General features: G+C 38.0%; 1 protein-coding gene across 1 annotated transcript in view; it reads right to left on the bottom strand.

Annotated features, from left to right (window-relative positions):
* Positions 1-1,267: 1,267 nt before the first annotated feature.
* LYRM4 (LYR motif containing 4) overlaps positions 1,268-25,245 on the bottom strand; it is an 87,596-nt gene continuing 63,618 nt past the window's right edge. Inside the window, exon 3 of the mRNA XM_033055729.2 lies at positions 1,268-2,768. Within this exon, the coding sequence (XP_032911620.1) occupies positions 2,706-2,768 (63 nt within the window). The 3' untranslated portion in view covers positions 1,268-2,705. The remainder of the gene's footprint in view (positions 2,769-25,245) is intronic.

The raw sequence follows: 25,245 nt of genomic DNA, 5'->3' as shown, positions 1-25,245 counted from the left end.
TATGTTACAAGCAAAGGAAACGTACAGGCCTGACCGTAACAGGGGACAAGCATCTAAAATGCAGTTGGGTTTGAGGAATAAGTGGTAATATCTGCTAACTTTGCACTCCTGTTAACAAGCTAGATAGTGTTACACAGACTTTTGGACTGTAGCAGCAGAGGTGTTCTTACCTTGCTTCTAATAAGTAATGTATAAATACTGCATAAGTACAGTATAAATACTGTATGACAAGCTGAGCAGTAATTTCAAGTAAGAACTAATTTGTCCTTCACTGAGAAGGTCAGCTGTCTTACCCTCTGCAGTATGGACTGGGGACAGAAGGAAATTACAGAGCCCCATTTCTTTTCCCCTCCTGCCTTGATGGTCCTCTCTGTAAACTGTACCTGAAGGTTACTACTGTTTCTCTGAAGGTAGAAATAAGTAAGGGAGAGAGAATCTGAGTGGTAACCTTGAGAAAGAAGGTTGGAGCAGATGGCATGAATTGGGACTGCAGTACCACAAAAACTTAACAACAGAGTTTTCAGGCACTAATGGAGAAATAATCTCCTTCATGCTTTTTGGAGGGAATTGATAAGACATTTCACCTTCCTGTGATCGTGTGCCTGTATGACAGCACGTACCATCTGCAGCTGTATTCTTGTTGGAAACAATGCTAAAGAACTTCACTGGAAAGGTATTTTGGAAGAACTGATTATGCATTGAAAGAATTCCCTTGTTTTTTCATAAATATGGTGAAAAAATAGATTTGAATAGTAAAAATGTTACTGATAGAGTTGTCCCTCTTTATAAATCAGGGCTATGCTATTTATAAATATGTTTATTTTGCTTCCTAGCATACGTTCTCAGATCTTGAAATGGTATGCAATGCTTGTTCCAGTAATTAAGCTGTTTTAGACAAGGATTTTACATGTACTGTTTTAGCAACCAAGTTTCTTACAGTACAAAACTGGCAGCCCTTCCAAGCCTGTGTCAGCCAAGAGTGTAAGATGTTACTGCTTTTCTGCGAGCAGACTGGAAGCTTAAAGAGCAATCAAACCCTTCTTCCTCTGCACTTTCACCATTGAGTGCACTTAATTATCTAGTTGTGAATGGGGAGATTTCAAATACAGAATCTAATGTATATTACCTATTAGAGTAATTAAATTCCATTTCAATAAAATGTTCACTAAAAGCAATTTACACTACAATACTTATACACCTAATAAGGGAGAATTATTACTGTATTTGCTTTTTATCTGAAATTGAGAAGGGGGCTACATTTGCAGTCTCAGGTACACGCTATTTTATTCTGTACACTGCATTGTCCATATGAAATCCATCACTATACATCTCAGTCTAACTGTACAAAATGGTAAAATACACTTTAAACTGCAGTGAGGAATGAGAGTTTGTTCTAAATTAGACACTTTAATTAGACACACTGCTTTAATAATGTTTTCACAGAGCATGAATAACACAGAAGAATATAAACAAAGATGAATTTTGTGAAGCAAGAAAAATAAGGGTTGGATTTCAAAGTCCACAGTGCCATGGAACTAGTCTGGAGCTTCTGTTTCTCTACTTAAAAACCCCACAACAATTCACTGAAATAAAAGGAAACTTGTTTCCCCCTGTATGCCAGCTTTGCATTGCTTAATTTTTCTACAGATTTCTAACAGAAAACAAATTCAAGCACAGCAATGACTTAGCAGAACCTGATCAAAATTTTTGCTTGCTTTTTTATTACTCTATGGTCTTTAAATTGTTGAGCATTCTATGACTTTAAGAATAACCAATAAAATGCTATGCTGACTGTTCCACTTTTTCTAGGCAAAGCTTGTTGCCACTTCATAACTTACAGCACTTGAGTTACTGTTCCAGTTAGGTTCTTTCTCTTCTGCCAAAATTCATGATGTTTGTGAAAAAGGGAAATCTTTCATAAAGTGATGTGGAGATTTCTGCTAATAGCTGCACCTCAATAAATGAAAAGACTTGGTGGTGAAAAAAACATTTGAAAGCTCCCAAGCCTCAGTAATTCAAGTCTTACATTCTGCTATTCTGATCAGTTAATTGTTAAAAGTAGGACAAGACTGGTTATTAACTCTTGGACACTAAAGAAAGAACTAGTGAAATTTTTATGTCACCTCCTGAAATGTCAAGGGATGCTCTTCAAGGAAACCATACAATGCAGCCTAAAATATTTGTAAGTATCAAAGTCCAGCAGACAAAAATTTTGACCATCTCTGGTTTTAATACTTTAAATAACATACATATTTACTCATTTAATTCAGATGCTGGATATTTAAAAATGCAACAGAAACTTACTAACTGGGTGAGGGGTTTTAAATCTTGAGGGGTTTTAAATCTAACATGTTTTTCATGGTCAGTGGGAGACAAGGCCAACAGCAGAATGATGTATCTGGTTACAGGCAGTTTAATTAAGTTTTATTGTTGAAATAGGGCAGGAACTACTCCATTACATGGGACATACAGGCAAACAGATTTCAAGACTATCTTACATACTATTATAAATCACAGCCATTTATCTTAGAACATGTGACCCATTAGAAAATAGCACTTTGGTTGCCAAAAACTGAGTCTCTCAGGCATTTCTTCTGCTGAACAGACAAGCTCAGACATGTGCAGTGAATTTATATTTCTGTATGTAGCACTGTAAGATGCTTAAGATGGTCCAGTATTGCTTCAGGATCAGAGGCTTTCCTTGGCTATGTGTTTCCTGGACTCTCAATGACCAATTTTTCTGTGGAGTACATCTGGCCAATGGTAACCTGAAATCAAACCAAAATATCAATAAATGGGTTATAATTTAGGCTGCACAAAAAAATCCCAAGAACTGAATAGCCCAGATATTAAGCTTTTCCATTATTACATTTTTCTTTCTATAAGCATTTATTTTTGTAAATAATACACTTGTCTAGACCTTAAGAAAAATAACCAATACATAAAATACCTGCACATACAAAATCTTGAAATAATGACATTGAGGAATACCATTTAAAGTTTTAAAGTCTCAAAAAATAAGATCAGAAGTTGCTACAGAGAAAAAACAATCAGGTTCAATGTTTAGAAAAATGAAAAGACAAATATAATGAAAAAAATAAAAATACGGATATAATCAGCAGATATTTCTTATGTTTTTTGGGTAGAGACCCTAGATATAAATTGCATGGCATGGTATTATATTCCAGTTCCTCTGGAATCCTAATTTAATTTGCCTTACAAATGGTGAAAGCAGTTCAACAGTTGTTAGATGAGCAGTAGCATTTTACACACACTGGAGCAACCTCTTGTTCACAAGATGGAATTCAGACCTCCTGTATTTGTGCTTTCTAGTGCAATGAGGAAATGAAATACGACAAAAATGCAACACTAATGCTTTGACTCCTCTTGTTCTTTAGTACTTTCTAGTCTGCCCCATAACATTGGTAAATTGTGGTTGGATGAGCAGCTGGCAGTTGTCACACACAGCTCTTGGCTTAGCAGCTGAGATGGGGAAGGAAGAAGTTTCATGCAAGTAGGGTAATGAAAGCAGAAGACAATATTTATTTTTAAAAGTATGGATTTTGGAGTCTACTTTTTAATATCTGTTATGCCCTTTCTTGCCCCTACTTTCTCCTTCAGGTCTGGGTACACAGTAGCTCTGTGTCCTTTTCACAGAAAAAAAAAAGGTTCATTTAAGTGTTGAATTAGGACAAAAAGGCTAGATGCTGAGTGACACTAAGCATGGTATATTTAGTAGAATTTAATACTGTGCAAATGAACCCTAACAGCTAGTCAGGCTCTCAGAGTAGTAAAAAATCAGGGAAAGAATGTTTTTGGCATTTTCCGTTTACCATTTTCTGTGGGGAAAAAGTCCTGGCTGCTCTTGAATAAAAATTTCTCATCTATGCTCACACTCACATAAAATGTGAATAATATTGCCTTTTAGGAAATTAACTATTTAATCTTGATAAACAGCCTTGTCTGAAACTTGTAACACATTGATTTTAATCTTGAAATATTTATTACAAGGGAGCATTTATGAAGCTGTTGGTAAAGGAACAGAAGTTTTCCTTGCCAGAAAATATTTCCTTCTTTTGGCACTCTGAGCTAAGTTAGTAACAGCATATGAACAACTCAGATTATTTTTGAAGTCACTTATGAAATATGTTGCATACAGAATATTTAAAACAAAGGCCATACACAACTGTGGCATGTGTTACGAACACAAATTTTAAGCTGTCAACAAGTGTTACTTGTCAAAGAGAACTTGCTGCTCTGGGTTATGTGTCAGGCTATACACTTTAGTTGCTGCCTTACCACAGACCATGCTGAAGTACTTAATTTTTGTATACTGTGTTCTGGAGCCCAAAGAATCTGTAATCCTTTCCCACACAGTAGAGCAAATTTAATGGGAGGCTCAGAGGGATTACAAAAATGCTGAAACCTGAATTGCATTTTTTTTTTCTCCCCCAACTGGGGAGATAGATGAGACTGAGTACGTGACTTCTCAGTCAATCATATTCAGCTGGGGCAGATGGCTTTGTAGGAGAAAGGTGCAGCTGATGTTTGCTGTCCCTGTGCCAACAGGTGATGTTATCTACTGCTGCACCTCTTGACTCCAATGCAATAAAAGCACAGATTTATATGTGAGCTGCTTCCTTAGCAAACCGCAGGCGTGCAGGCATTTCAGCAAGTGCAGAGCCAACCAGTGCTGTGCTGTCAGTCTTTGCTGGGCTGCTGCAGTTTGTCTGCTCTGCTGCCTCCCTTCCAGAACCTCTGCCATGGCCCTGTAAACTGTACTTTGAAACCTAAGGGGTTTTTTTTAAGACATTAGCATTGAATTTTAAAAGTTATGATCAAGCCTTTCCCATGTGCCTTAGACGAAACAAACAGACCTTCCATTTGTAGTTGCTGAAAAATTCCCATCTATAAACATCCCCTGCCTCAGCAGAAGGATTGCACCAGTATTGACACACTGACACTCATTAACCCTATGAAGCACAACAGCCTTCTTACAGTGTTCTCACCACCCAAGTCTAAAGAAAGCACTTCAGCAGCACGCACTCACTGTGAATCATTCTCCCAAATTAGAGACTTAAGTGGCTACCTATTGTGCTCTTTTTTCATCCTGCATGTCTGTAGCTTGTACACCACATTTACTCTTCTGGGAGGTGGCTGGCAGCCAGTGCATAGGTCAGTGCCAGGGGAGTTTCATTGACCACAGGAAACTTTTGGGGAAAAGGCTCTATGATTTGCTCAGCAACTTGGTTACCAAAAGTTTATTTACCTCTTTAGGTAAATTAAATTGCAATTAAATTCCTCAGTAAAGAATGTGCAATAAAGAACAACTTTTTTATCAGGAGAAGACAATAAATAGAAAAATATAAGTTGCTTCTCTGCTCCTTTTGAATTATTTGATGTTTAAATTCTGCCTGCAAAACTATGCACTTTGGTTCTGACAGGTCCAGCCCTCAAAACCTGACACTTTGTCTTTGTTCAAAGATTTAATACAAGTCTATACGGTCAGCTGTTTCTTATGAATGAGAAGACTTGTTCTTGTAAACCTTACTATTGCCTTCTGTTTGAATCCAGGAGAAGGCTTAGGGCTTCAGAATGGGATTTATCAGCAGATGTGAGACAACAAATGGGGAAAAAGAAATCACTGAAGAGTAAGCACTAGTCCATCTTGTAACCCAACCATTCTCTGGTTTATGGGTATTTGTGAGTTCATATGGAAACAAGTACTAGTCCTTTGTCATAGCTGGCAGGAAGCAACCACAGGAATTAGCCACTTCATGGAATCTTTCACTGCTATTGGGGAAAAAAAAGCATGTAGTAAAGGTTCTCCCTGTATAACAGAGCATCAGAGATGTGTATGGTGAGGTGCAGTAAGAAATAAATTGTAGAATTAAGAAGAATTATAGAAGCAAAATCTGAATGTCCTGCAGACGCTGAATGAACATGATATTACCCTAAAAATTCAACAATCCAGTCAAATCTACAACTCTGAACTCTGGTCTCTCCAGAGGTGTCTGACTCTCAGGGACACCTGTGGCTGGTGAGCAAGTGTGTGGCTTCCATGCCAAGCCATGTGACAGATGCAATTGTAGTGGGACAGTGCTGGCTTGGGAGGCAGCCTGAATCCTAGGGGCTGCCTTCCCATCTTGACACAGCTGGTGGAGCAGGTCCTACAGACCCAATGCTGCTACTTGCAAAATACTATTAGATTATCATCTTCAGTTTATGAAGGCATGTGGCATATCTTGTGTATTTTATCCACACAAAGATTTTACTTTGCAGTTCAGAGTTGAGGTAGAAGTGACTGCTCCTATTTTTGCAGGGCTGAAAATAAGGTGGCTTGGTTTTAATTCTCTTTTCAAATTTGCTTCACTCACAGTGCATAGCTCTACTCTGAAAAGTAGGATGGCATCTTTCCTTGACAGCTCTGTGTAAATGTCTGTCTACTTCAATAATCACCACATTTTTCCTTCCTTAGGCTCTGCAGCACAAAGGTGGCCAGACATCTCTTTTTCCCATGTACTTTACAGAATTGTAATTGTGTGGCATATAACCCATGAGCTCTAACAAATACTGCTGAGCCCTGATGAAGATACTTTTTCTCACTGTCACTGAATTACTCGTCCTTATCACCCTGCCAAACTTGCCACTCTCCAAACAACACCTGCTTGTGTGAGGTCTCACTGATAAATTTCAGGGTGAGTGCCCTAAAATTACTCAGGTAAGTAGCTAGGCAGCAGCCTTTCTGCCCTCAAAAGCAAATTAGCTACTTTTATTTTTCATGCCACTGTTTATTTTTTGATGGCAGACAAAAGAGGAATGGCCTGACAGGAGAGGGTTTTTTTTCCTGTTGCACCTAGGAAGTTAACAGATGTATCTCATGGGTACACTGCTGAATCTTAACTAGGAAGAAAAATCTCTGATGACACCACAGTCATATTGCATTTACAGCTGCTAATCTGGGCCTGTAACACTACATGAAGAAGTTCCACATTCATATTTTCTGGCACTGTGACTATAAAATGCATCTTAAGTGAATGCTGACAAGAACAGAAATGCACAAGAATAAAGGTTATTTTAAGAGCTGGCAACAGTCTTATAAATTGTTTACCTAAAGTCTTTCCTAGATGATGCCAACCAATCTGCAATCCTATTGCAAATTTAAGCGAAGTGGTTATTGTTCTTAAGAAGCATTACCTTTTCTCCCACATGCTCAAAATTGGATATGCTATACACAGCACACTTTATAATAAATTTTTCACGTTTACTAAGGTCAGTTTAATGTTCTTTTGTTTGTTTTTAAATGAATATGGACAGCTTTTAAAAATCTTTTACTGCAATAATAAACACACCAGTGTGGTACACAGTAATTAATACAACTCAAATGAAACCAAAACCTCATCAATAACTTTAGCTCCTTGCCAAATCTTTGTGTTGGTATTAAATGCTGCAGCAGCAGCCTTATTTATTTTTACTCGGGAAAGAATGTTGAAAAACTGCATTTGGCTTCTTAAACACACAGGTTATTCCAGCTCCTCAGAGTTGAAATCAGTGTGGAAAAACTTATTTTGGAGACATTTCCCTTATTTTAATTGATTCCATTTGTCTACACAGAATGGGAAAGGAAGTGAAAGAAAAACCAGAGCTGAGAATTTAGACGTATTGTGTATTTTACTTCTGTAAGCCTGTGCTTTGCAAATGCTCTTTTCTTTGTTTCTTTGTGCCATAACATATCCTACAACCACTGCTACATGAAGCTTTTGAAAAGGCAGGAAATATTAATTTATTGCTACCATTTGTCTGGCTTTCACAAAGGTGTGAAGTAAAGCAAGACAGCTAATAGGCGAGAATGTATCTGAAAGTTATTTTTCTTAATAATGATAAATTATGTTATTTTATTAGAACCATATGAAACGTGCACTTTATCTTGAACACCTTCATTTGGCCTATCAGAAGCAGGATGATGTATTTATTTAACACTCTCATTAGTTTATTCTGTTGGCCTCCCTGAAGAGATACTCTTCAGTGAAAAGAGCAGAAAATCTCATAGATTCCAGCAATGATTTACACATAAAATAGTGTGAGCTTATACATCCATGTGTATTTTGTATATGGTGATCTAAAATAGCAAGGAATTTTTTAAGCACTTACTATTTCTCAGTTAAGGAGAACCCCTTTTTTTTTAAAATTACACAAACATGCTGATGTCATTAGAGACAACATGGGCATGATAGACACTTTGCTCCAAATAGCTGCACCTGATGCAGCTTGAAGCAACAAGGGCCCTCATCGGAGGAAGCAAAACGGGAATCTTTCAAGCCCCTTCCAACATGGGTTGTTCTATGATTCTATGAAAACCAAGTGGACCGGAATATGTGGTCCTTCAGTAGTCACATATCACTTTTCTTGTTTCCTGCAAGCCACTCAGTCTGCAGATAAAAAGAAGTGTGACAATAAAAATGCCATCTCAAAAGCAAGCAGGGCCCAACAGCAGATGGCTGCAAAGGGGAAGAATCTGCTATTGCAGAGGTTACCTTACAAAGATGTCAGAGAGTGAGCCACAGGAAAACAAGCAGTGACTGATTTAGGGCTTAAACAGCCAGGTTTGATACAACACACATCCAAGGAACAAGCAGGTCTGCAGATGTAATGCTATGAGTGTGATCTTTTCATGCTTTCAGCATCCTGGCAATCTCCAGGTTCCCACCTCTCCTCCCTCCCTATTTGTTACCTGCTAATGTTATTTCAGCATCTTGCTTTTTCTCTTGCGTTTGCATAGAAAGTGTCAACCTTCACAGAGCAGCTCAAACTCTTCAAAAAGCCAAATACAGAAGAAGCAGGTCTTCTAAAGAGTCAATTCCATGTGGGTAAAGGGGAATAATTAATATAGCCTGATCTTTTCTCAATATAGCATGAAGATGAAAAAAATCACTCAGTTAAGATGTTGAGTGTGGCAAGGAAAGGAATATAAAACATGAATACTTGAAAATATAGAGACAAAGATCTAGATAACATTGTGCTGAGTGTGGTATAACAGGTAGTCTAGTAATGCTGAGACATTTGGTATGTAAATACCCAGACCATTCACAGAGGACCCTATGTTTCGCAGCAACTACATAAGCAGAATTCATCAATGCCAATGTGAGTGCCTGCCTTACTTTTGTTAGTAGTATAATACAACAGCCACTGTCACAAAACACACATTCTGCACTAGGTCCACGAAAGTGCTGTAATGTTTGTGTATTGCAGATACACTAACTCCACAATACATACAAAAACTACATTGTCATTATTAAAGGAAAATATTTAATTCTTCAGTGTTTTCTTGGATCACTACTTCTAAGAGACTTTTTGAATGGAACAATGAAGAAAATGTAACCATTATAGACAGGCATAGGCAGATATTAAATATGCTTACTGAGTAGTGTGATTGAGCAATTCTGCAGCCCTAATAAACTTTCATACTGTGAACTACTGCAGTACTAAAATGAACTGCTACAACATTATGATAACAATTATAATTTAAAGACTACTTTTTACAACATTTGTATTTAAAGCCAGATGCCAAAAATGCAATGTACTGAAAGAACAATCTTTAGTCTTATTTCTCATGTAAACTGGGGAACTTGGCTGCTGGTGAGATGTATATGGCATGTTTGTAGATTAGTATCTTTCAGAAAATGATGTGCCCACCTGTACCTCCCGCCTTTTTTTTTTTAAATGCTCATCACCTTCTACATTCATTCTCCCTTCCAGTTCCTGAAAATACCTGATTTTGCCCCAAACCACTTGAACTCAGAGAAAGTTCCAGATCAGCAAATGGTACATGGACTTTCTCTGTTTTTAACTGAGATTTGCTTGTCTAAATGATGATTGTTTAAAGCCTTGAAAAGCTTTGTCTTCACCACATGTTTAAGTGAACAGTACATAAAGTAAGTGCGAGGGGAAAAGTACATAAAACATGTTCCTTGGGAAATGCTGAACTGCAGGAGCTAAGACATTTGAAGACAGCAGGTACAGCAAGAAAAGCAGGACCAGCTGGATCTAGTTCTGGGACGATGCACACAAAAAACATGCTGGAGAATATGTTGGAGCAGACATAGGTCAAAAGCAGCCCAGAAGTGAACAAGCCCAGAGTGGTGGGAACAGCTAAAGCCACTGATTCTTCAGTGAAGAAAACGCTGTGGCACACAGCAGTGCTGATGGCTCCAGAAAATGCATTTGGTTTGGCAGCACAGAAAATGTTGGTCACCCGTGCTTTTGGAGCCAGCAGCTGTTCTGACCTAGCTGGGTCTGTGCTCACATCCATTCAGAGTTCATCCCTGTAGTATCTTACATAGAACAGTTGTCACCTGTGCACATTTGCACACCTCCACTTTGATTTTTCTGAACAAGAAGTTTTCTCAGTATCTGCAGTACTAAAGTGTGAGGCTGCACAAACACCTGCAGTAATAACTCCATGAGACAAATGGAAAACAAGTACACAACATGTATTATGCTTGAGGACTCTCCTGTGGGAGCTACCTCTCTCTGCAGCATCCTGCCTGATATTTTATAGGAAGCATATATAGGTAGCAGAAGTACAGAGATGTATAATTACTCTCATAGCTCAGATCTTCGATTACTGGCTTAAACAAAATAATTATCTGCAGCTAGCAAGAAAACCGCATCAATTAAGTCATGTTGGCATAATCACCTATTAGAGAAAAATTGCATTGAATATTCTTTCCAAGTGTAACACACTATGTACATTTGGTAAGGGAATATCATATTAACTAAATAAACTTGGATTTGTTTTCTTTATTTATTCTGATCTTATCCAAAACATCAAACATAAAGGGGAAAAGTTCAGGTGACTCAGAACTGTCATATTGTTTAATCTAGCAATTTAAATTTTCTGTTTTATTAATGTCCTTTGAGCCAGAAGGTTTAAAAAAATTGCCTTTTAATCTGCTACTGAAGCTATGTTTGGGGATGTGAAAGACACAGTGATCTGCTAAATTTTGGACTTGAATGGATGTTAGCCATAATTTAATTATTTGGTTGTGATGTGCCTTCTTTAAGACTCCAAACTATCCTTACTAAATTCCTGGTGCTGGTTACAGGATGGCACTAGGTACGCTGCATTTTGTAAAACTGACAGGTGCTTTATTAACATTTTAAAGTAACAAGGCCTTTTGTGTTTCAGGAAAAACTAAAGTCAATTCTGTAACGTATACAATTTTCCAAGACATAAGAGACAGAAAAATTCATTTTCCCTGGTCCTCCAAGAAGGCTATAACCAAGGATGAAACTTAATTTTATATGAGGAACAATTTACTTTGAGGTTCAATATGTCTCTTCCTCTGCACTGATGTTACCTTACTTACACCTCAGATGTGATTACAGGCTGGGCTTTTCTCTGTGCCCATTCAAATTACAAAATTAAATTTGAAAGAGCAGAAATAACAGATTGAGTTTATCTTTAGAAAATATAGCTGTATTTACAAAGACAAATTTTGTATTGGATGTTTTTGATTCAATTTGCATCTTTGCCCAGAAAGGAGCACCCAATTGAGGCAAATACTTACATGTCCCTACTGCAGTGTTTAGGAGATCTCTAAGTGTATCAGGACAGGAATAAACTTTTATTTTTCTGCATTAAAAGACATCCTTTTTTTGGCAAAATTTTTACAGGTTACAGTCATCTGTTCCTGACAAAATCATAATTTCCTTGTTTATCTTACTTTCTGTGATGGGGGATAGCCATAGATTTCCTTTTTCTTGCTCAGCTATCATTCTTGGTTTACTATCTCCAAACCTCCAAGCTTCAAAGAGCATTTTTCTTTTCCTCCCTCTTTTTGGAATAGTTCCAGTGAAAGCCATACAAAAAACCTCATTGCCTGGACTGTCTACACTCTTTAAAAACCTGAGTAGGAAGCCAATGAGAAGAAAGGACATTAATGTTTTAGGACTGAGGATGGATTTGTTGAATTTCAGTTGATGTTCAGGTCTGTGAGTTCTCACTTGCTATCCACTGTGCCAGGGTCACCTTGAAATCACTTCTCAGGTCCAGCTCAGTTTCCAAACCAACACCCCAGTCAAAAAACATGGCTTTGATATACTTGATTAAGCAACCTCTGCGGAGCCGTAACTGCAAACACACTCTGTTCTCCTTGAAGTTACTCCAGGTGAGGGCAGGTAGGCTTGTGACCTCCTACAGCCTGTCCCCTGGGGCAGGAATTGCTCCCTTTGCCTCTCAGTGCCAAGGCAAACATCCCCTGCAGCACCACACCAAACCAAAGCCCAGCCCTCGTGCTGCAATTTGCCATCGCTCTGTTCTTTGGGGATCAGCTCACACTCAGCCAGTTCCACACACAAATGGGTTAACTTCCCAGTGTGCCTCCGCCCAACCCTTTTCACAAACAGCAAGAAGAACTAATGAGGGAGAAAATAATTATTTGCAAACCCTGCAGCTTTTGAGAAGGAGATATCGGAGTTTGTGTGGATATAGGGTATAGTTTACATTAACTTGTTTAATTGGACTAAACTAAAGCAGCATTTTTTTATTTTTCTGGCCAAGATAAATTACTGGATTTAGCACAGCTGGTAAGAGCTAATTCTGTACAAAGAGTTCTTTTCAGTAATGTGGGTGGCAAAACACTTTCAGCAACTGGCCTAATTAGTTCTTCCTTCTTTGCAATAGCACAGGACAGTTCAAAGAAGAAAAAAAAAAAGAGATTGTAATGGAAGATGTGGTATAAAATCATCCTGTTTGCTCTTCTGGTTTTGCCAGTCCTCCCTTATTTAATGTCACACTCAGCAGAGGCTTGCCCTAGTATTTTGCAGCACAGATAATAATTAGGAGTGGGAGGTTAGCACTTATTCCAAACACAGGCAGGGAGCAATGTCTGTTCCTCTGCACATGTCAAAGGAGAGCATTCCTCACCCAAAACACCCCGGCCAAACCCAAGCAGCAGAGTGATGAATGCACCGAGGGTTTTCCCGTCGGCAGAGCTCCCATTCCATCTGCCTGGCTTGTTTAGCACAGACTGGGAAGCCCGAGCTGCCAACGAGCTGCACTCCCAGCGCACCCTCTCTGACACGGATCATTTACGTGACAAAAGACAACGCGGGTGCCAAGCAGGATCATTTCAGCGTCACTGCTCCCGATGTCCAGCCTAGCAGCTGCAGGGCAGCACTGCCCCAAACAAGCACCGACTTGAGCACACGGACACCTTCCTTTCCATGCGAGCTGGCCAAAAGCGCTCGGGCTCTTGCACCAGCGCACGCTGCCGTGCAAAGGCTCTGCAGCTGTCAGCAGGATACAGCTCCTACCAGATAAAAACTGGGCTTGGCAAGATACACTTGACCTCTGAATGGCAGTGAGATAAAGGGTAAAAGGCCAGCAAGGGCACAGATGTTTGAATTTGCCTTCATTATAGGCACCTAGGAAACTGCTGGAAATTTTTTTTCTAGCTCTGTTGTTTTGAATAATTATTCTGGAGCTGTGCTTGAGTGAGTTACAAATCTATTAAAAAACAATTCAAATTGTTACAAACCACTACCAATATTTTTTTTTTCTCCTAAATAGCCTGAATAAAGGCAGGATTATGAAATACTTCGGTTAGGAAAAACTGAATGTGAAGGGGAAAAACAAATTAAAAGTGAAGAGTATTTTATGAAGACAAACAAAATGACCAATTAATTAGTAAACTTTTCAGATAGTTTAAAGAAAAACCCAGCAATGAAACTAAAAAATAACAGTGTTTACCTGTTCCTACTGTTCCTGTCTTGTTTTTTAAAAACAATATTTTTATATTTGCCTATTTGTTTCTGTTGGCAGCAAACAGAAGACAGAGAGCTACTCATATAGGTAATATTAGTCAATCTGATGAAAAACAAGAATTACTAAAACTTCTTAAAATTCCCGCTGCTCATTTACAGTTTGAACAGTCTGATACTGAGAATAATATTTTCTAATACACACGTCTCCATAAAAGTTGTTTGAAAGTCTATGGAATTTTTGGTGAATGGAAGGTTGTTGATGAATCTTGAAAAGACTATTTAAACACATGTTGGGGGGAAGGCAGAGACAGGAGGCAGTTATGGGGAATAGACTGAATCTAGGAATTTGTCAGTGAGGAATCCTGTCTGAAATAATTTCTAATATAGCACTTTCCTCTTTCTGTGGCTTGACACCTTAAATATTTATTAATTTCCTTTCCATTTTTCTGTATAGAAACATTGGAAAAGAAATGGAAACTGACTATAAACAGAAAACAGTAAAGTTACTACAGACAAGCTCTTATATAAAGCAGACATCTGTCTTTTACCATTCAGTATTAATCATTTCAGTTTTAACAAAAAGAGAGCAAGACTAACTGGTAAGAGATTAAAAATCATCCTTTAATGTATATAATGTATTATGTCCTTTAACAAACATATAATCCAAAAATTATTTTGCTCATTCTATCTCAGCTTGTTTATTTTGCTATTCAAAAATACTGTATAAAAATCTTACATATAAGCCTCTGTACAAAAAAAAAAAAACCCTCTGGGAAAAAACACAGAAAAGTGAGCCAGTAGATGGCATTGTGGCACTTCAAAAGACATTCCAGAAAATTCCACTTAAAAAACATGCAAGCCTAAGTGCTGTGTTTAACCACTTACTGCTTAACCAATGCAGTATTTTACTCCTGTTCAGTGCTCCACATGCACAATAGAATAAACAAAACTGCATGATGTAACTCCACTGTCGCACTAGCCCTGAAACAAATCTTGTCTGCTCTGGTTCCCAAATCCAATTAGCTCCATATGCTAGATTTACAATCCTAGTCTTGAAAAGATGATCTTTATTTGATGATTAATGTCCCATGAGCCATGGCCATTATAGATATACCAGAATAGAAGTGATTTAGGGAAAAATATTTACTAGAATGGAATCATATACAAGATCTTACAATCAATGCAGAAAATATTATTTCCCATCATACAGCAACTTCTGGGGATTAGATACCCCTTAAAAGTAAATTTCTTAAGTGTTTTCTGAATATTCCCACTTTGTTTCAATTAAGCTGCTGATACGCCCTCACAGCTAGAGATGAGAAGACTGTAGCAATAGCAACCCACCAGTTTCTTGTGTAACACAACCGTTCGCTATTGCTCAAACCACACAAATTTGAAATAATTTCACAGAACTCAACATACAGAAGACCTTGTGAGTTTAAGAATTATATTCCATATACAGGCAAACTGAAGCTAGACTTGCAATTATCAGTACTTTATCTGCAAACTACTTTATAGATAAACCTGCTTTACCTTGATAATCTCTGAATACGGAGTTGGAGCAAAGATATCTGGAGGTATCTTCCAGTCCCAGGTATTCTCTGAGGCTTATATATCAATGCCCCTCATGACATTAGTCTTTATGAAAAGGTCTACCTTCACTATGGTATTATTTTCTCAGGACATTCTAAAAACCCTCGTATCAGAAGGAAGAACTTTCAGGATAGTGTAAACCAATCTGACTACCTTAAGGACCCTAATTAAATTCAATAGCATACTCCGAGTGTCCAGTTCTATATAGTGCCAGTTCTAGAGCAAACTAAAGCAGTTTAGTTTTCCTGATGGAAAACATTCAACTTCAGATCTCCACTGCCTGATAGCATAATACTTGGATTAAGATACAAAGACACAACTAAAACTTCATCCACAAATTAAGAGTTCAAATATTTTTGCAAATTTAATATCTACAAAAACATCATCCTCACTTGAACAATGCTGGGGGTTTATATGTGAAAAATCCCTTTTCCGATTATAAATAGGTTTTAAAACTACAGAAGGATACAAGAAAAGTGTTTCTTTTATTCCCTATGAAGTTACAAACATTACTGTGAATGTTCAGGTATTAAAAATAGATGTTTTGTTTTTGTAATAAAGGTGGTCAGGTTGGGCTGGAGCATCCAGGAATAGAGGGAAAACAGTTCCTTCCTCTTATTGACACTTCTTTCAACGTGATCCCATCCTTAGAGGTAGATGACAACTGTTGCAAACCCAAAAGCATTTAAAAGAGAATAGAATGGTGTAAGGGGGAGAAAATAAGCACTGATAACTGGATCAATTTAAGGATCCACCTTTTCCAGTATTTTGTGCCCACCATAGTCCGCAAACAGTTCTTCAGGGAAAGGGAGGATGAATATGACACACATCCAAACATCCTTCTGCCCTCAACAGAAAGATGGAGCCCATCGAATTCCAGCAGGCCAGGTGCTGTAAAAGTTGCCCCATAATCAAAGAGAAATATCTGCATTGAACTGTGATTTGTAGGGGACACCACTTACGTGTCAGAGAGAAAAACAATTTGGTCATTTTCTCGAGTTCATCAGCTACCCTCTGCTATCATGAGAATCCCTGATGAGGAAAGCAGCCTGACCAAGGACAGACACTTTTTGTGGAAAGATTTCCTCGTAGCTGAATCCACAGAATTTGATTTCCTTCCAAACCCATTCAAGTGTGTGAACTTTTTGTTATTTGACATACTCATAAATATTGGTTCTTCTCATGCAGCCAGTGCTTCAACAGAATCAGAGCTGGAGCATATATGTAAAAGGATTCATACTCTCATCATGCCAGGTGGTATTTTGTCAACCCATTCAGTGGCTCCCGATGCTGTGCTCAGCCACATCTAAACAAATCATTCCATATTTAGTATCTGTTTGTTTTAGAGCATGGCAAATACAGCTAATCCCAAAGACAAGGGATTTTTGAAGATGACTATTGTTTCAGAAGTCCACGTTATAAACAAGTGGTACAAATTTGGAAACTTTAAAATGGGCTTGGTGCTGATTCACCAGAGCAGAGGTTACTGTTTAACCCTGCACGAGTCAATGGGAATTTTCTCAGACACTAAAGAAATAGTGACAACTGTGGTTGTGTCACAGGCTTTCATTGCTCTTCCAGACCAAAATTATAATCAGAAAAAAAGTCAACCAAGCCTGCTCTTATTTGCATAAGGAAGATCTGTGCTAGATCTCCTGCTAACATAATCTCTAAAGTGTTCTACTGCTTGTAGGACTGGTAACTATTTGTGAAAAAGCAACTTTCTAAACCATGCACATACATACAGCCATGGAGCATCTGGACCAGGCAGGGAGCTCAGGCTCATGATTCCCTCAGGCTGGAGGCATCCCAATTACAACATCTGTCCAGAAGGAGAAACAGATGGCCAACTTCTCCAGACTTTTCTGCCTGCCTGACCTGATGTCCTTTACACCAGTCACTTGGGCAGATAAATAATAATAAATAAAATTAATAAGGCTAATTAAACCCCCTGGGTAAATTAAAGAGTTAATTATGTGACAGTACTTCTCAGTCCTAAATATTCCACTAAATCACTGGGGCTCTCTATGCTCTCACTAAAAAAAGCAGATTGACAGAAAAAGTATTATCCTCAAGATACTACATTTGCTAATTTGCTGTACAATTGCAGGGTTAATTGACAACGTCTTGCCATTTCTGAAAGCAGTTTGACAGATTTTTCCAGGCACTCCAACACTGCCTACAGCAATCTATGTGAGGTACAATGATATCTACTGCTCACAAGTAAAAGAAAAAGCTCTCAACTCAGCAAGAATTGTGTTTCTTAAAAAAAAAACAAAAACAAAAAAAACCCCCATCCTTCTAACAGGTGCTTTGGTTTTTCTGTACAAATCAGCAATTACAGACTAGTATTTCTCACTTTGTTTCAAGCTCACAATCCAATCAATAATTACATTAAAATACACCAGCAAGGAAAAAATACAAAGTAGAGCTAGCCAATTAGGAATTTCTTTAAGCTGCAAGCATGCAAATGAAATTGAACTAATAAATTAAAATTTTTAATCTTGATTTTTGAGCATTCTTCCCTCCATAAACTAAGACTTTAACTGCACTGTTAGTTATAGAGAAATTCTTCTAAAGGACATTTAAACCATTTTTCTAAACTTGGTAGGATTTTACACTTATGTTGTCTACATTTGTGCTGGTAGTAACTTCTGAAGCTGCCACCTGACTTGTACAGCAGAATACAGATATTATATTCTCACAAGTTCCTATGGAGACCTGGCAATCACCTACAAAAGAGCACCCAATTAATGGCTTCTCTGGAAGAAAGGCTACAGCTTAAGTGCAAATCTTTTTGTTTACTCACTGGACAATCAATGCAGGAGAAGGCAGTTGTAAATGTTTCAACTACAGGGTAAGCTTACACAAGATCTTTTCAGTGATGAGGTAACCACAGTCATCAAGACATGAGGCCCAGCAATGTAGAAAAGGTGATTTCCTAAATTCACACGTCCACTAACTGTCATTTTAAAGTTCAGACAGAACAGACCAGCAAGCTACCACAAAATTAGGGAAGTGATATTCCGAGTCACTGCCAACTCCCTGGTGTTCCTTGCCCTTGAATTGGCTACAGACCTCATCATCCACTGTTCTTTACTGGCCCTCACTTCCAGTCCCAGTTTAAACTACCTTTTAATGAAGACAGGGCAAAAGTTACTCAATCTGGTAGCTACAAACTGAGGTCACTTCTCCCCTGCAAAGTCAGACCATAGCTTGTCCCAGGGGGTGACAAATACCTGCCCATCTCTCTCTAGTATAGATACAAACCCTCTAGCACCTGCCACAGGAGCTTGTATTTCACTGTGTTACTTTGTCCCAGTTGATGTTAAGGGACACAAATTCAATTTCTTTCAGTCACAGAGGCAAATGTTGAATTGTTAAAGGATATTGTAAGAGACGGACTAAAACTTGCCCTAATTACTACAGCCTGCTTGAATCAATATGCAAGTGTTACAAAGCTTCTCATGCAAACTGAAGAAGTTAATCTTAGAAATAAGAATGATAAATGCTGTGCTTTCATCAAAAAAAGCTTCTCCTTTGAACTTCTAATTAGGCAATAAAAATGTATTAAGCATTTTAGGGAGAAACTTTCTGAGGAAATACAGTGATAACATATTTATCATTTTCTTTGGCTCAGATAGTATTTGACATAATTTCTCCTTAGGACCCTCATTCCCTCCAGCCAGCTAAACTCTCATGCTTTAATTCCACAGTGATTCCAAGTTTCCTTTAACTAGGAAGGTTATGAAAAGCCATAGAATAACTCCTTAAGTTATGTTCTAATTGAAAACACACAGAGAAAAACAGTCTGAGGACAAGCAATGTGGGGCTTGGCTCATGTCAAATTGACTTTTCTACTTTATGTTTTCATACCCAAAGAGTATACAAATATATTTTCAGAATGTATTTTCAGTACTCTATTTTCCTTTAAAAAAGAGATGCAGCCCCTGCACATGATATAGCCATGAAGTAACCCTGCCAAAGAGGTATCAGTCTTACAGAAAGGATCTTGAGTTTGTTCATGCAAGAATCTGACCCAGGAGGGAACACAGTTGGGTCACTCTGAATCAGACTGCAGACCTGAGGTTCTTGAGAATGTGCTTGTAAGGTGAAAGTCAGTCAAATGCCATGGAATAAAACAATGGCATTCAACAGCATCCAGTGTCCCACTGGCAGCCACTAGTTCCACGGTAAGGGAACTGGGGGAAGGGAAGCTATTTCCTGATGTGGCAGCAAATCATCACTTACTGGTCTGTTCAGTACCCCCCTCTGAGAAGACCAGATGCAAACACGAGTCAGGCCACAACTAATGTAAACAAATAAACCAAAACCAAAACCAAACATTAGTCAATGTCAGACAAGAAAAAAACATTACTGGGAGAATAAAAAGATACTGGCAAAAATTGGCAATAATTAGAAATGATCCATTATGTTCATAAGAGGCATGAACGTAGCTTTCCGCCTAGTTCCAAACACAGTAAGACTCTTTGAAGGCAGAAACCAATTACTGCTAAGTTAAATGATGGGAAAGAAAATGTTGCATATGAGTGCCCAGAATTTTAACACATTGCTTTTATATCCATAAAGCACCACCGCTACACTATTAAATGCTGAGAACATCAATTTTTACTGAACGTGTTTTGCTTCTGGTTTAAAAATGTAAGAAAGAAAGAAATGCCTGGCATAGAGAATTGGTCTCCTTTTGCCAATAATGCTAGTCAATATTAGCATGTAAGTTTTTAATGATTCACTACACTGTTTGATTATCCACTCCCCAAACCCACCTTAATTAGCGGAAATATTGATTTTACAATCTTCAGTCCTACAAGCATAAGAAATATGCGCTGATAAACCTAGTCCTGAGTAACGAAAAATTAAACTGATATAGTAATAAAATTGTAACAAAGGGAAAATGCCCTCCTGGACCTAAATTGAGTTACAGTAGATAACATTTAAAAATTTTAGTTTGAATCTTGCTGAGGCAATCACTTAGGGAATGATGCCTTGCCAAGCAAGTCACCAAGAGCTCCTTGAGAGGATGTGATTGTACTGTTGCCACAATGTACTGGCTGATTCAAAATATTCTCCCCAAAGTATAATAGAGTCATAGCACAAAACAAACGGTGCCAAAGGTCTAGCTGACAAGCTTTTCCTATCAAGGAGAAAAACAACCTGGTCCAAATTTAGTGTTTTAAAAAAGAATGACAGAAAGTTAGTGCTTTTTCATTCAGCATACAAAAAAAAAACGTTTCCAGACTTCTATCTCACAAAAATGAAAATTCTCCTTTTCTTTTATAAGAATAGGAAATTCTGAGCATCTTTTCTTTCTTAGAAACCATAGTACATCTACAGCCAATGGACATATGTTTAACATTAACAGATACGCTCTTAAGTCTGAAGGGACAAGCTTAATATGTCAATGTTACCGTCTGTTTCAAAGCAGACATAACATTGCCAGTAATTCCTGAGATCAAGCTGTGACTATTTAGATACAGAGCCTTCACTTCTTTTAGATTCTGTATTTGCACAAGCATTTCTGAAATAAAATGCTACCAGCCTTCTATAATAACAGACTAAGCATTCTCATTAAGTGCCCAGAACAATCACTTAGGGGAAGACACTTTTCCCTGGTTAAGTTCTAGTAAAAAGAGAACATATATTCAGCACTTTCCCTTTTCCTCATTTCTATAAAAGGACCAACCTACATCAGCAGCTCTCATAGAAAAGGAAGGAGCAAACAGTCTTGCATAAAACCCCCATATTTAAATCCATACTTCTTGAGGCCAAGTGTATCTTTCAGAAAAGGTAAAAAGCATGTCTTAGCTGTAAGTAAGTCCTTATATAAAGAATTAAAGCAAATAACTAAATCCTGGCTAATATTTGACAGTTGCTGCCTTATGGAAACACTGAGGTCTGCAAGGACGGTGGCAGAATGATTAAATGGTAAACCACTATGTCAGCTGTTGAAGAGATTAAAAACCAACAGCCTGTGTAACAGTAACAACAAAAAAGATCAACAGGACAACAGCAAGTGGTGGCATCAGCATTACCAGAAACGTGTGTGAAAGAGGCTTCAGTTACTGTTTCAGCATCAAAGCCAGTACCTTAAATTCTCAAGTGACCCAAGATGTGGAAGGCAGAGATACCTATTGAGATGCAGGTCATTTAACAAATCATGGTTGTCTAAACATCAGCTTGGAAACTCATTTTTCCCCCTCTTTTCCTTTCAGGGAGATTTCTGGAACTGCTGGTGTTAGTGGCTGGTTCTGAATGTTCTGAAGGGTTGCCAGAGCACAGCCCCTCCCTGCTGCTGGAGAGGAGCAACCTTGGGACCCGGGCACCTGCCGGGAGGGAGCAGAGCAGCTGCACACCCACTGCTCCCCAAAAGAAGAGTTATCAGGTGGTGCTGCGGGGGCACTGACATGTCCATAAGGCTTGCTATGAGTCATATACACAGTGCAACACAGCCAGGGCTCTGAAATGCTACCTCAGGCAGAGCAAACACTGATACATTTCCTTCCCACTTGCAAGAACCAAGACTCTGGGCCATGAGTCCTTTATTTCTCCAGAAAAACGCATCCCAAGCACAGACAAAAACAAATAAGTGGGGCAAGCTATGGAAAGCATTAAAACTCTTTCATGATGGTGTATATGCAAGAGATGGTCAAAGGAAGTTTTCCTGTGGCTGCCCACTCCCTTTCAGTCCCACTTATATCAGAACAACTGTTCTTAGCTCAATGCAAAAGGTAAACTGGGGGCACTGCCAATGTAAGCACGGTCCTAAAAGACATTTAATGAAGAGATGTATGACTGTCAGCATCAGTAATGAGCTGACACATGGTGCCTCTCCCTGTTGTTAACAACAGACTAACTGTGAGAAAGGCAGCCAGAGGGCAGCCAGTTTTGGGATTTTCTGGGTGATGGCTCTAGGCTAGATCAAGTACACAACTACAGTCATCCCTGGCTTCCAACAGTTCAGAAGTTTTCCTTCTGTTTTAGCTTTAGGTGTGTTTTTGTTTCACTTCCATTGATTTTATTGAGAAGATTACTGATGAAAACCAGATCTACCAGAACTTGCTTCTGTATATAAATGGCACCGTCAAAGGTCATCTAGGACCTGACAAATAAATCCTTAAGGGTCCTAATAAAACTCATAAATGCAGCATGCTGTTTGTACTGATCTTTAGCTCTTTAACAGAAAAAAGTTGACTTATGTTCCTTAATTAGTAGAATTTACTGAGAATTTAATGCACAAGACAGGCAGATGCATGGACTTAATTAATAAGGGAAAAAATGCAAACAGAAATAAAATATTATCTACTTAAAAATAATTAGGTAAATAGATTCCTATAGAGAAAGCAGTTTCTAGGTCATAATCCATACAACTGCAACAACTGAAATAGAATGGGTACTGATTTATAACTGTTACTATAGCTCCAAATTCTGACTTTTTTTAGTATTTTGTACTAAACATTTCATAGTGTTTTCAGCACTGCAAACTTCTTTCTTAAATCAGCAATTTGGAAAATATACATTCAGTTCTTTGACACATTTCATCACAGGTAGTTCAAAACATTTTTCCAAGTGGATCAGTTAATTTCACAGTTTGCTGTGAAGCAATGCAACGAGACCAACTTTTAAAACTGTTATCTGATTAAACTTTCTGGTAGAGAACTTGCGCATTTACACGTAAACAAAATATGATTTTTCAGCCATTAGACCCACTTGGAATTGAGAAAAATGTCGTCACCTCTCACAAACTATTTTTAGTTCCTGCCAATAAGAGCCACGCTCCTGTCTATGAGTCAGGATACGCAAAGTAAACCGATAAATTTTTAGAAAGTGAATCAGAGGACCAAGCAGTGCATAAATGAAAGTGAAATGCTACTATTTTGTTTAAAATATTCTTTACCAATTATAACTTTTGTCCTTATTTTTTTTTGTGTTGACATAAGTTCCTGATCCAAAAAGAACAAGGTTGATAATTGATTTATGACTGAAAAATTGAAGACTTCCACATTTTGAAAACTTCCAGTAGTTGCAGAAGATGAGGTTGTGGATGAATAATGCCAGAGGCTGTGCATGTATGAGGCAACTATACACTTCACCAATTTCTCCAAATTGGTGAAGCTCATAAGGATGAGCTATTGTGGAAAGGAAATATGGAAATGACTGCATTTTTCCCCAGAAATCTACTGCCTCTCCAAGCAGGCATTGTTCCATATGGTATTATTCCAGATGAGCAGGTACATATGTAATGACTAGATTTTCTGCAAGCTTAAGTCTTAAGCATGAGACTGATGGTTCAAAAACACAACTAGAAACCAAGTGGAACAACTAACATAATTTGTTATTAAAAAAAGAAATCAATTTCTCTCAGTTGTAATGTATTGATACAGCACTTCCTCAGGTTACGTGAGACAAAAAAAGTGAGTACATTTTTACAGTGTTACTTTTCAACCACAGTCTTTGATACGTGGATCCCTGTCAGGAATGTAACCAACAGGAGGTAGAAGAAACTGCTGCCTTGGCTAGTTCTTTTTCTTTTGCAGTGAGTGCCAATTCACTGCATGGCTCAAGCAGCTCAAATGGATTCCCTGTTGTTATTCTTTGTGTGTCATGAAAAATATGCTGGAGGACAAGGATGTCTGAAGTGTTCTATTGCTCCTGGTCTACAGATTCACTTTATGCTTTTCTGTTATCCAGCATGAATTCAAATTACAATAAAGTGGACATAAGTTACTAATTCATAAGATTTAAAATTGACAAGTTCAAACATTTATTAAAGGTGTAGAAATTAAAGAGAAAACACAAATATACAAGTATCTCCACTGAGGTAGATTACATCAAAGATATCTCACCTTTTCCTTTCATTACAAGGCAGGTTTCCAGCCTTTGTCCATGTCCTCCCTTCCTGAGAAACTACTTGAATTTTCACAGCTGGTCCATGACTGGGAACACATCCACTCACTCCACCTCTGTGCAATGAACAGTATCCAATCTCTTTCTCTTCAGCAAAGCATAACTTAATTTATTAAAACTTGTAACTTCTATATTGTGTGTCAAAAGCATGATAAATGTTGGTGCCCTGAAACCTAGGAGCATTTTATTATGCAAAACGAAACAAAATTCACCCAGCAAAACACTAGTGTCTCATGCCAAATACGTTAAGAATAATAACATACTGACAAATATGCTCATCTTTTCACCTTTGTAAAAGAAATGCAGGGGTTCTGACTCCAGGAGGTCTCCTCACCTTACTGACCTTCAATGGTCATGAGAGTGTGGCAGCAGAGTGCAAATATCTGTACAGGCTATTTTCTCCCCACATTAACTATGACACAAGATAGAATCACCAATCTATTTCTTGTATATGTTCATTAACTGAGTAACTTAAAGCAGGTTACAATTAATAAATGACTTTTAACACATAGCTCAAATTCCCTCAGTTGTTTACCTGCTGTGTTTTCTGAGGCAGCATAAAGTGGCCTCCAAATAAATAAAAAAATCCCACAAGACAACAAAGCAATATAAAACAGTCATGCAGCATATCTGATAAAAGAATTCCATATGGAAGAAAGACCAAGAACAACCAAACAACTTTATTTTATTTTAGAAAAATAAAATTCACAAGTTAGACCAGAACTTGGGCAGTTCTAAATCGACACTTTCTGCAGCAGAAATATTGCCTCAGCTCTTTTAGAACTCGCTTGCATGCCAGAGCAAATATTTTCATTTCACTGACCTTACTAGGTAACTCCCCAGCATTAAGTGTATGGTAAAACAACTCTACAGTAATATCAAGCCTGGAATATTTATTAAAAATATTTACAATCCATGAAAACAAACTCTAAATTCCACACATATTCAAACCATGAACTC

Source organism: Catharus ustulatus, chromosome 1 (genome assembly GCF_009819885.2).
Source record: "Catharus ustulatus isolate bCatUst1 chromosome 1, bCatUst1.pri.v2, whole genome shotgun sequence".
NCBI classification, from domain to species: domain Eukaryota; kingdom Metazoa; phylum Chordata; class Aves; order Passeriformes; family Turdidae; genus Catharus; species Catharus ustulatus.
Note: the sequence above shows the minus strand (reverse complement) of the source record. Positions and strands in the feature narration are given on the sequence as shown.